This window comes from Topomyia yanbarensis, chromosome 3 (assembly GCF_030247195.1).
Source record: "Topomyia yanbarensis strain Yona2022 chromosome 3, ASM3024719v1, whole genome shotgun sequence".
Lineage (NCBI taxonomy): Eukaryota > Metazoa > Arthropoda > Insecta > Diptera > Culicidae > Topomyia > Topomyia yanbarensis.
In genome coordinates, this window is record NC_080672.1 from 394554691 (window position 1) to 394567442 (window position 12752).

Genomic DNA, 12752 nt, shown 5'->3' on the forward strand with positions numbered 1-12752 from the left:
TCATGAATTTTTAATTTTTTTATCAATATTTGCTGCATCATGAATCATCACATTCTGATAATTTAAAAGGGTTGTATCATACTGTGGCAGAAAAGGGTTTCCACTCATAATCAGCAGTGATGCAAGTACCCCATCAGATATTAATTTGAGAGGCACCCAATTGATTGTCTATTTAAGCAGCACAAATTTGCATATACATAATGTAGGAAATCATCCAACATTTGCACGATCTGGCAGAGAAGGGGTGTGAGATGTAACTCTCTGCTCTGATGGCATTACGCATGAGATGGTAAACTGGCTCATACCTAACGAGCTCAAACCGTCGTTATCTGATCATAAATACATCGCCTTTGATCATTTCAAGTCTAGATGTAGCAACCTCTTGCGGTTCTACTGTGTGGTAATTCAATTTTGAATAAGTGGTAGAAAAAAGAGTCTTCGAGTCATAATATTTATCGAAGGCAAGGTTGGAGAAAGGTCACTATTCGATTGCGCTGAAAAGTTGAAAGATCTTTACGAGTATCTTTTTTTCAATCCCTCCTAATTCATTCATCCGTAGTTTCAGTGGGTTTGGCTTAGAATATGGTATTGTTTGGTTCTTTCCGGATAACAAACAAAGCTGTACCTGGCTGAAACAGAAATTGGAGGAGATAAGTGAGAAGGCCTTCACCAGAATAAGGTATTCCTTTACATTCCGTGGAATCCCAAGGAATGTTTGAAGAGTAGTGAATTTTTGATGAGGTTTGATTTCCATAATCCTCGTTCGTGGGCAGTTTGCTGGGAAGTTCTGCTACCTCAATATCCCCTCGGGAAGGTTGATATATCCGCTCATCGCGAAGTGCCTTTATTTCCTTCGGAGTGAAGAATACTTCCGTATTGTCTATGTTCTCTGTGTCGTTATTTTCCTTATCCCTAACCTTACCACTTCCCCATACCTATGGTTTAAACCATAAGTTGTGAAATTGTGAAATTTCCCCACATTTTGGCAGTATTTTCATTCTAAGGATCTGTATCTACTCATTTTTGTAAATTTTTGCGAAACCATTAGTTATTCGGTAGTTTTACATTAGACGCGAAAATATCATCTCATATTATACCGCGAAAAGATGAGATCCAATGCTGTCTTGTCGAGAAAAGTTGGAGAGCAAACAATGTTACATCATATGCTTGCTTTTTTATTGCTGGTCGAAGTAGGTGAAATATCGCCTTATTCTGTTCACGAATGCGAAAATTATAAACTCTGGTAGTAACCTTTATTTACGTAAATGCAATATATATTAAATCCCATATCAACTTTGAACGCAATGTGCAAACCCGGGAAATAACCAACCGCTCTCACAGGCATTTTAGGACCAAAAAAGTGTTGTGGCAGTTTAAATCATTTTTAAGTTTTCCCATACAACCGCGAGCCACTCTAATGAACATATGTGCGTGTATGAACGTGGTACGATTGCCCATGTGTGCATCGTTTCTTGTTTGTTTTCTGCTAAGAGAAAAGAAGACTAAGGTATTATTAAATTGGATATCATGAACATAAGTCACGTGAAGATCTAATAGTAACCTCTAGTGTCCTGTAGCACGATAACACATAGAGTAATTAATAAAATCGTGACTAACTTCCCGAAATCGGCTGTTAGTTGATATACCTAATATAAATCAGTATATCTCTAACTTATGAAATGTAACAATGATGAAAGTGTTCTTGGTACCTAATTAAGTTCGTAATAAAGGAGAAACAATGGTAGTCATGACCTCAACCAATAGTTCGAATGTAGCGCCATATATATTAGTAGCGATAGCTAGTTTTGTAGAAACACAAAGTTTTACGGATACAAGGTGTATATTCATGATTTGGAGTTTAATCGCGATTGTTTTTTTTCTCGCATAAATACTTTATTTTTATTTACAGGTAGAAAATCGATTTCCCACAAAGGAACTGATCCGGGGCAGTTGCCTCGTCGGGCCTGAGTATATTCATAAAATCTCCACATATTTATGCGATATTTGCGCAATATGCGAATTTCATTGAATAATATTGTTAACTGAGCGAGTGATGGTGAATATCGAGAAAAAAGGTGGAGTGCGCTATTCTATTCTATCCCTTACACAGCCAGTATTGAAAAGCATCCTGGAAAACACTGCAATTATTCTTTAGTGTTTCACTTGTCAACATTAATATTTGAAGCATATTATAATATGTCGCAAATATTAAAACGGCCAGGCCTACTGTGTAGAGTAGGGTTTGAAAATGTTTCAATATTATACGGCAATTGAATTATTCATTTAATGAACAATTCAACCAACAAATCGGTTTTGAAACTTGAACGAGGAAGAAACGAGGACAACCGTACCAATCGTTTCAGTTTACAGGTGTTGCGGAGACAACGAAGCTGGATCTAAATAAAACAATTTATTCCGTGGTAGAATGCAATTATAAAATTCCTGCAAAATGTAATTTCTAATTCAGTGTTCAATAATTCAACAACTTTTCTACATACTTTTAGCGATCTAGCTTCGGCTAAAATTCTCTGGCAACACTGTCTATTCCGAACGATCGTACCCTCAATGCTTACACTGACCTATGCCAATAATAGCTTTTAGTCAAATGAACGCGGTTATGATCACTACTTCACTGTTTTCGTCTAGCTTATGTTGCTATTTACTAGGTTATTCACTAAGTAGATTTAACAATAGCACTAGCAATAGTAGTTGATTTATAATTTTAACGCAGAGATTCAATTTAGGCAATAGTTTAGTTCACTTTTGATTTTTATATAGCAGTAGAATATAGTATAGAGTAGATTTACGATGGCGATTTGTTTATATTTACGTCCTTCAGGTTGCTCCCGATCCTTTCATCAGGTCGGGTGCGGCGTGCAGTGGCGCAACATTTAGTGGGGGTAACGAAGCGGTAGTTGTTGACGGGGCGTAGTCAACACTCCCCCCCAGAATGCGCGAAGGATCATCTGGAAGCGTATTCGCTATAACGCCAACGTCGAGTACCGCTAACGATACTGCAGGGCGTTCGTAGATTCCACCAGATGCTGTTTGTACGGTGGCCCGCCGTACCTGTCCGTCGGGAGCCTGTTGCGTAGCAATAACTCTACCTTTAGGCCAGCAGTTTCGTTCGAACTTTGAGTCAACGATTATTACGACGTCACCGACCGTAATAGGCTTCGACGGAGTGAACCACTTGGTTCTTCGTGTGATCGTAGGCAGATAGTCGTGGACCCATTGCTTCCAGAACCTGTCTGCCATGACCTGTGACTGGATCCAACAGTTCTTTCTGTACACATGGCTGTCGTCGAAGGGAACCCACGACCTCAAACCGTTTGCTGATCCTAGTAAGAAATGGTTAGGTGTTAGGACGGGCGATTCATCGTCATCTATGGGAATGCTAGTCAGTGGTCTTGAGTTCACGACGTTCTCGACTTCGATCAAGGCATTTTGCAGCACTTCGTCGGTGGGTAGCCTACTGGGCTGAAGCTTAGCCAAGTTAGACTTCACACTACGTATCAACCGTTCCCATGCTCCTCCCATATGTGGTGAAACCGGTGGGTTGAAAGCCCACTGAGTGCGGCTTGATGTAAACTCGCTTGCCAGTCTGTCGTGATCGAGCTGCTGGATTGCTGCCTTGAGCAGCTTGCTTGTAGACTGGAAATTAGTTCCCCGATCGCTGTAGATGACTGCTGGGACACCCCTCCTAGCCATGACATTTCGAATTGCCATAATACAAGAGTCGGTAGTCAGTGTGTAAGCTATCTGCAAGTGAATGGCGCGAGTAGTTAGACAGGTGGCGAGAACCCCCCACCGTTTTTCCGAATGTCGTCCTACCAGGACCAGTATTGGACCGAAATAATCCACCCCCATGTAGGTAAACGGGCGGCTAAATGCAGCCAAACGTGACTGCGGAAGGTCAGCCATCGCTGGAGGTTGTGGTTTCGCTCGATCATTTTTGCATCGTTGACAGTTTCTCCGGATTGCATGATACGTTGCTTTCAGCCGAGGAATACGGTAGCGCTGCAAGACTTCGTTGACGATTGTCTCGTGGTTTTGATGGTTGAAGCGCTCGTGTGTGTCGGCGATGATCAGTTGGGTGATGTGGTGTTTCCGAGGAAGAATAATGGGTTCAGCAGCATCACGATCAATGAATAAACATGCCTTTGTTCGACCCCGGACGCGAGCAACACCGTTTTCGTCCAGGAAGGCGCCGCGAAAGAGCAGGTTATTTCTGATTATCTTTTTTTGCTCTCCTTTCGAGAAGTAACTCTCAGTCAACGTTGCGATCTCATCGGCGTAATTCTCTGACTGTGCTTGGCGGTACAAATAGTTTTCCGCTTTAGTCAGTTCTTCCTGTGTCAGCGGTCCAGCAAAACATCGTTCTCGTCTCGAAGATCGCTGCAAGTTACCGATATATCTGAATATGAATGCTACGCGACGTAGGAGTGGAACCCATTTGGAGCATTTTTGCGGATTAACGACCGGGTCCACCGTTGGTGCATGAAGAAGTAGATGCGGACGAAGCTCTGTTGTCGTCGGTTTTCCGAGATTAGGGATTTCGGGCCAGGCGTCTCCGTCTTGTCGAAGCAATTCTGGACCACGAAACCAACGACTGGCCGTTGATAAATCGGGAACTCGGGTCCACTTTGTTCCTTCATCGGCGACGTTCAGTTTCGTCGGAATCCATCGCCAATCATTAACGTCGGTCGACTCCAAGATTTCACTGACGCGGAATGCTACAAACTGGCTATATCGGCGATGGTCGGATCTCAACCAGCATAATACATCTTTGGAATCTGTCCAAAAGTATCGCTTGCTGATCTTGATAGAAAGAGAGGCCAGTATTGTATCCGCTAATCGAACGCCGAGTAGAGATGCTTGAAGTTCGGACTTTGGGATGGACAAGAATTTAAGGGGTGCTACTCTAGTTTTTGCTCCTACTAATGAGCATTCGATAGCATCCCGTTCTTGGAATCTTAGATATACGACCGCTGCAAAGCCGTTCTCGCTTGCATCCACGAACGTGTGCATCTCTGCTTTAGCCCTTACCGTTGTCAATGTCCGGTAACATCGTGGAACTTCCACCAGTCCCATCTTCGGAAAGACCGCGAGCCATGTCAGCCACTTCTCGAACTGTGCGTCTTCGATTTGGTCATCCCAGCCGACTGATGTTCTCCAAATTTCCTGAAGAAGAACCTTCAGGAACATTAATAGATGTGCAATCAACCCCAAAGGGTCATATATCATCATCAGTGTGCGTAGAACTTCACGTTTCGTTGGTCGACGACAACCTGATAGCAGAACTTGATCATAGCGGGACGAAACTTTGTATGTGAAGCAATCGGTTGAAGTGTTCCACCACATTCCGAGCACCTTTTCTGTTGTAGTTTCGTCGCCGATGTTAAGATTTTTCTCCTTCGCCGTTACCTCCTTCAATGTCGCTATTACCGTACCAGAGTTAGATATCCAGTTGCGTATTTCAAATCTTGCTTGCTCGTGGATCTTTTTCACATTCTGAGCCAGTTTCACTGCCTCTTCTTCCGCCTCCGTGCTTACGAGCATGTCATCAACGTAATGCTGCTTGATGATAGCGTCCACTGCTTCTGGGTACTCTTGCTCGAATCGTTTTGCGTTGGTGTTCTTTACATGTTGCGCAGTACTTGGCGAGCAACATGCCCCGAAGGTCATTACCTGAACGACGTACACGCTCGGCTCAGACTCATTGCTATTTTTCCAAAAGAAACGTTGGCAGTGCTGATCTTCGTCTCGCATTCGAACTTGGTGAAACATCTCTTTGATATCACCGCTCACTGCTACCTTGAACTCACGGAAGCGAATCAGTACTGAAAGAAGCGAAGTCAGCTGGTCTGGACCCTTCAACAGGACTGAATTTAGGGAAACGCCGAAAGCGGTTGCTGCGGCATCCCACACCAGACGAAACTTACCCGGTTTGTTCGGGTTAGCAACTACGAAGATAGGAAGGTACCAGATTCGTGCATGACGTACTTGTAGTTCTTCTGGAGTCAACTTCCTTACGTAGCCCTTACTGACGTGTTCCTGGATCTTCGTCTCAAGATAGTCTGCTAATATTTGATCCTTGCTCAATCGGGTTTCTAGACACTTCCATCGCCTAAAAGCCATCGCTTCGCTGTCCGGAAGTCGGACGTGATCGTATTTCCAGAGTAAACCACACTCGTAGTGCTTATTTGTTGAACGGGTGAGGGACTCTAACAACGTATGGGCACGCTGATCTTCCTGAGAGAGGAGAAGTTTGTTCGGTTTGATAACTCCCATGCTATCCAACGCAAAGTATGATTTCATTATTCTGTGCAGGCCATCATCATACTCCTGTGTACAGTCGCACCTTTGGACGCCGTGGAAGTTCACGTGATTACCGATTTCTTCCTTCCCGGTGCAGTTACCGTAAACCGTCCATCCCAAACGAGTCTTCACCGCGATCGGTTCGTTTCGATCACCTTCGCGACTCTTCATTCCGTACCCGAGATTGGCATGGTCCAAGCCAATTAGAATTCGTGGACTGACGTCGTGGTAGTCCTCAAGTGGAAGCCCAGACAGATGCGCGTATTTCTCCTGTAGAACAGAAGTTAGCAATGTTTGCGGTCGTATTTGTAGAGAGGAGATCGTGTTAATCCCTGAAAGTTCATACTTCGTCGAGCTTCTTGCCCCAGAGATTCGTAGATTCACCTGCTGCGATTTATTCTCTACCGCGTACCACCCGTCCACTTCAAGCACAGGGGCTTTCTAGGTCCTTCGACACCAAGCTCTTCTGCCAGGCTTTGTTCCATCAAAGTTAGCTCGGATCCATCGTCGATAAATGCATAAGTCTTCACCTCCTTCTCCGATCCATACAGTATGACAGGGAGAATGCGAAATAATACTGCCGACTGTCCTTGATGCAGATTACAACTTTGTTCCGGGTGTTTCGGTTCAGAAGGAAACATCGGTAGCTTTGATGTTGACGCCTTATCCTGGTGGCTATTCTGATTGTGGAGTAAAGGATGGTGCAAGTATATGCACCCATTTATGCCGCATTGTTTTTGCTGTTTGCAGGAGCCGTTGTGTTTGCGAAGACACTTTCGGCATAGCTTGCATTCCTTAACTGTTGCCCACTTCGAATCGTAGCTGAAACCCTCAAATCTGTTACACCGTGAAACCGTCGAACAGTTGCCCTTGCACACCACACACAGGTTTTTCTCGGGATCTGTTACAACCCGTATTGGTTCACTGAGTAACTCAGATGGTTTCGCGTCGCTTGAGTCCGATTCGGAATGAAAATTTAGGTACCCGTCCTTCTTGACATTTCGACTTCGCTGATCATGACCTGAAGTAGGCATCACCGTGCTAGCATCTTCCGCTACGGTATATAACCATGCACTGAAGTCGGCGAGATTTGGGTTTGGGATACCACGAGCAATTCTCGCCCAGTCCAGCTTCAGGGATGCCGGCAGACGTTCCACTAGCTCATACCGGAGAGACGCGTTGAAAATAAAATCTTCAACTTCACACGCTCGGACCGTCGCGATCATGTTCTTCACTGTCAATGCAAAATTGACTACCGTTTCGAGCTTCTCCATGTTCGGTGATGGAAGACTTCTGATTCTTTTAACGATGGATAGAATGATCGCTTCTGATCGTCCAAAGAGCATCTTAAGTGTAGACAGTATATCCGCTACATTCGACGGGTGAAGTAACTCGCATCTAACAGCATCCAATGCCTTTCCTTTCAGGCACTTCCGCAGTCTTAACATGTTCTCCTCGTTTGTGAATCCGCACATCTGCGTAGACGAGTTAAACATGGCGTAGAATAGCGGCCAGTCCTCCAATGTACCGTCAAACTCGGGCAGATCTCTTGAAACCGCCTGACGCGCCGCAATCTGACTTCGGTTGAGAACGCACACTGTCTCGTAGGGGATCGTCGCTACTTCACCTTGTTGCGAGTGATCAGGTCGTATCGGTGTTGATTGCTGACCTGGAATGAAGGTATTGTGCCCCGTCTGGATACCGGGATTCGTCGAGGGGATGAACGCCGGTCTTGGATTCATGGTCTGGATACCGGGATTCGTCGAAGGGATGAACGCCGGTCTTGGATTCATGGTCTGTGGTCGATGCGAGAAGCCATCACCAAATTCCGCTGGGAATGACGGTCTAGCTTGAACGTTCATTTGGGCGAACTGGAGAGCTGGCAGCTCTCGTGCTGGCTGGTGGAAGTATGCTGCTGGAATTGCAGAAGGTATATCCGTCGCTTGGCTATCAATTTGCGGCTGAGTACGAGTTGCGGTATTGTGACCTATCCGGATACCGGACATCGTCGAAGAGATGAACGCCGGCCTTGGATTTGTCTGAGGTCGATTCCGTGAAGAATGATGCGACGCATGTTGCGGGAAGCCATCGCCTAATTCCGCTGGAAACATCGGTCGGGCGTGGATGCTCATTTGGGCGAACTCTAGAGCTGGCAGCTCTCGTGTTGGCTGCTGGAAGGAAGCTTCTGGGATTGAAGGAGGCATGACCGTCGCTCTGCTGTTACGTTGCTGATGGGCAAATGGACCAGAACGAGTTGAAGTCAATCGAAGCTGGTACATAAGGCCCTGGTGCTGCTGTGCATCTTGTGCCGATGGAGATACGAACGGCTGAACCACTTGGTCTTGCTGTTGTGCCAACTGCGCCTGAAGACATACCTGGGAGCGCGCATCACGCTGCTTGGTATGAATAGTTGATGGATTCCGAATCTGCTGGACGACATCCAGAGCTTGGTGCTCCTCGAGCTTATCCGAGACGTTCGGTATGTGCCCATTTGCCTCCTCTGCATCTAATCCGGAATCTTCAGCTTCGCCGGCACGTTCCGTTTCAGCTAACCACTCCTCTACTTTCGCCGCGTGGTCTGATTCATTGATCTCCGCCACTGACGATGATTCGCTACCGTATTCCTTTAGAACCTTGTACCTTTGTTCAAGAAACCGCTTCTCCATTTCGAACTCTTCCTCGAGCCTTCGAAGTTCGAGTTCCCTCAACCGCCTTGTTTCACTTCGAGCAGATCCAACCTTGCTCTTGGATCCAACCGATGGCGTCCTGTTTCCCGTTGGATGGTTTTGATGCTGTTCGGTCTTTCGCTTGGTGGAACTGGTGGGGGGGACGAATGTGGTCTTGCAGAACGGGCAAACCCAACTGACGTTAGCGATGTCCTCCGTAACCTGCACACATACAAAGTGAAACCACTTATCGCAACCATCACACTGCACCATTTCTTCATTATCACGCTCTTGACACAACTGGCACTGATATTCCCGAACTCTTCGAGTTTCGCGTAACGGATTTCGCCTAACACTATTCGCCGAACCAATGTTACGCTGTCCGACATTGACTGCATTGATTTGCCCGTATCCTCGGGATTGAATATTATTGGCAACGTCAACATTTACCTGTCTTCCGACGCTAGGAGGGGGGAGGAAATAACCAGTGGGCATGCTGGCCACATTTCTCGCCGCCGTCAGTGCAACGAAATTACTTCCGGCTCCTCCTGTATGCCCGGGTGCTGGAACCTGCATGTTGGGTACAGACCTTGACGATTTCTTCGACATCTAAAAGAATTTTATAAACTGTTGCGGAGACAACGAAGCTGGATCTAAATAAAACAATTTATTCCGTGGTAGAATGCAATTATAAAATTCCTGCAAAATGTAATTTCTAATTCAGTGTTCAATAATTCAACAACTTTTCTACATACTTTTAGCGATCTAGCTTCGGCTAAAATTCTCTGGCAACACTGTCTATTCCGAACGATCGTACCTATAGTTACTATATTCATAGTTAGGCGGAGACACTGAGCGGAGCCAATTGAACACGTCAAATGGCGGAGCCAATCGAGCATGACGTCACATAACATTCTCTTTGGATGTATATGGAAAGGTATTGTAATTATGGTCATAATTATTTTACTCTTTTCTTGTGTTATCGAGTGTAGAGAAACGAGAAGATCAAGATTTTTTGTAACACAAAGAGATATTCGCACAAGTATGAAATCATATCATCAGATCTTCGAATTGGTTTTCTATTCGTACATGTAAAGTTCGTACTCAAGACGACAATGAAATCATTAAGCTAGAGCTTGAACATTTGCATGGGTTGCTAGTGTTTTCTTCCTGGAATAAGAGCTGCCAGTTTTCCGGCTTTTGTGTCCGCCTAACTCTATATATAGGAACTCTAATCGTACCCTCAATGCTTACACTGACCTATGCCAATAATAGCTTTTAGTCAAATGAACGCGGTTATGATCACTACTTCACTGTTTTCGTCTAGCTTATGTTGCTATTTACTAGGTTATTCACTAAGTAGATTTAACAATAGCACTAGCAATAGTAGTTGATTTATAATTTTAACGCAGAGATTCAATTTAGGCAATAGTTTAGTTCACTTTTGATTTTTATATAGCAGTAGAATATAGTATAGAGTAGATTTACGATGGCGATTTGTTTATATTTACGTCCTTCAGGTTGCTCCCGATCCTTTCATCAGGTCGGGTGCGGCGTGCAGTGGCGCAACATTTAGTGGGGGTAACGAAGCGGTAGTTGTTGACGGGGCGTAGTCAACAACAGGGGATTAGGATAAAACGTTGGAAGTGACTTGGCTAAGAAGGTTAATGTCACTCCTTTGGTTCTTTGGGATGGGACAGAGCTATTTACTCCTTACACTGGCTAATGAGCCTAGGTTAAAGCGCCTTTACTGGCTCACCTCCGAACACATGCTGATCTCGGTTTTAGATCGGAGTCGCTCTAGGTTTGCTCTAATACCAACAAAATCTATATAAAATTGGCACAATTTTCACAAATATTTTTCCCGAAATAATCACCTAAGGACAATGAAAGTTTAAGGCGCAGGATGAGATTATTTCGGGAAAAAAATATTTGTGATTTTTTCCTAATTTTAGTATTTAAGTCTAAAAATCCGATTGGAGTATGGCAGAATGGTTATTGTCGTTAAGTTGATGACTGACAGAAGGGAATCAAGTGAAACAAAAAATATGAACATTTTTAATGAATAAGTTATGAACTTAAAATGAAACTCTCGGATGGATCCTTCGACTCCTAACAGCAGGTTTATTTCTAAGTCTAGATTTATGGTCATGACTGATTCGATCTAGAATATCAGCTGTTAAACCATTGTAGGAAATATAAATCGTTGGTTTAACCCTCCCCCTAATGAGAAAAGGCTGCACGCGTCCATGCCTATAGCCTGGCGCAGCATAGACGCACAAAACATAGAAAGGAGGAGGAGGAGATATGGAAAATTATACACTAGTCGGGGACAGTATAGTATAGTATAGGGCACTTATCTGTTTGCTCGATATACGACTGGATCCAGATTTGGCCCAGAGATCACTTTATTTTGCACGCACAAAGGACTTGCAAAACGCGTAACATCCGCCGTCCACGGAACAACCTATCACGTCTTCCGAATGATCCGCGTTGAAATCAAATTTCTTTAAATATTGTTATTGAGAAACACTAATTTTGCCATTCTTTTCTCAACACAAATTTTCGCGTCAGATTCAGGCAAGGCCTGTTTTCGAACTTTTATCGAGAAAAAGGTGTACTGTACATCATAACTCAAAATCTATTGGACCTATCGCTGTGAAACGGTAATTCTCTGCATAATCCCAGAGATAATTATGAGAACTTTTTTTAACTTTCCCGACTTGCTAATTTATCGTAGTGCTTGGAAGTCAATAAAAATAAAATTTTTAAATTTTTAAAATTTTTTTTAAAAAAATAATAATAAGAAACATTTTAAATAAGGTATCATGGGTAAACTTTAAAAAACGACTGTATATATAGCACCTCCACAGGAAATTAATCAAAACGGCCTTAGAATTTGTGATTGGACGAATCAATATTCAATGTAAAATGTAAGCAAAAGTCGCGTTCATACATGTGTATTGATGACAAAATTTGTATGACGTGTCATAATTGTGCATGGAAAATTTTATATGCAAATAAATCATCAATTATTAAGTTTTATTCATATTTTCGGCTTAATTTGGTCTAGAAACAATCAGTGAGATACATTTTGAAGTTAAATTTGTCAAGGAATCCAGAAAAGGATGTTTGGTTACTGTGTTGCCAGATATGCAATATTTCCAGTTTAAAACCAAAGCTGCATTTTTCTCGCAATACATGTATTTTTATTGTGAAAAGTTTTATGCCATTGTATTCCTCAGACATTTTCACACAGAAAAATGTTTGAAACTTCAATATAACTTGAGCCAATCCCAAGATACAGTAATTTAAAGCAAAAAAAAAATCACCATTTTTTATCACGGTTCTCGCTATATCTCAGCAACCAAGCAGAATTTCAAAATTTTGAAAACGCCACTTTGTAGAGATTTTTCAGGCAAGTAATGTGGCACATCTAGCACAGAAGCGATGATCTGCTAAATAATGGCTTCATTTCGACTTTAATATACATACTCCCCGATACAAAAATTGTTTAAGGTTCAAGTTACCTTTTTTGAGCATGTATTAGTTTTGAACGCTGGGTAGTATGGGTAGGAAAAATTGTGTTCAGCTTTGCCACCGGATTATACATTTAAACCTTTTCAAAACTCTAAAAGAAGAATATCAGCCGATTTATCAGATCACAACGATTCAAATCATACAAAATAGCTGCTGGAAAAACTATCGGTTTCGCTAAATGGTGCTTTTGAAAAAGTGGCTGTGATTTTTTGTCACACTACCACA

General features: G+C 43.3%; 2 protein-coding genes across 2 annotated transcripts; both read right to left on the minus strand.

The window, feature by feature from the left end:
- Positions 1-2835: 2835 nt before the first annotated feature.
- On the minus strand, positions 2836-6492 carry LOC131688313 (uncharacterized). The gene has a single exon (XM_058972515.1). The coding sequence runs from the start codon at positions 6490-6492 to the stop codon at positions 2836-2838; it is 3657 nt and encodes a 1218-aa protein (XP_058828498.1).
- Positions 6493-6722: 230 nt separating this feature from the next.
- LOC131688314 (uncharacterized) lies at positions 6723-10594 on the minus strand. The gene is made up of 2 exons (XM_058972516.1): positions 10229-10594; positions 6723-9804 (listed from the first exon to the last, which is right to left on the minus strand). Exon 2 carries the CDS (start codon positions 9594-9596, stop codon positions 6723-6725), a length of 2874 nt encoding a protein of 957 aa, XP_058828499.1. The 5' UTR covers positions 9597-9804; positions 10229-10594.
- Positions 10595-12752: the final 2158 nt, after the last annotated feature.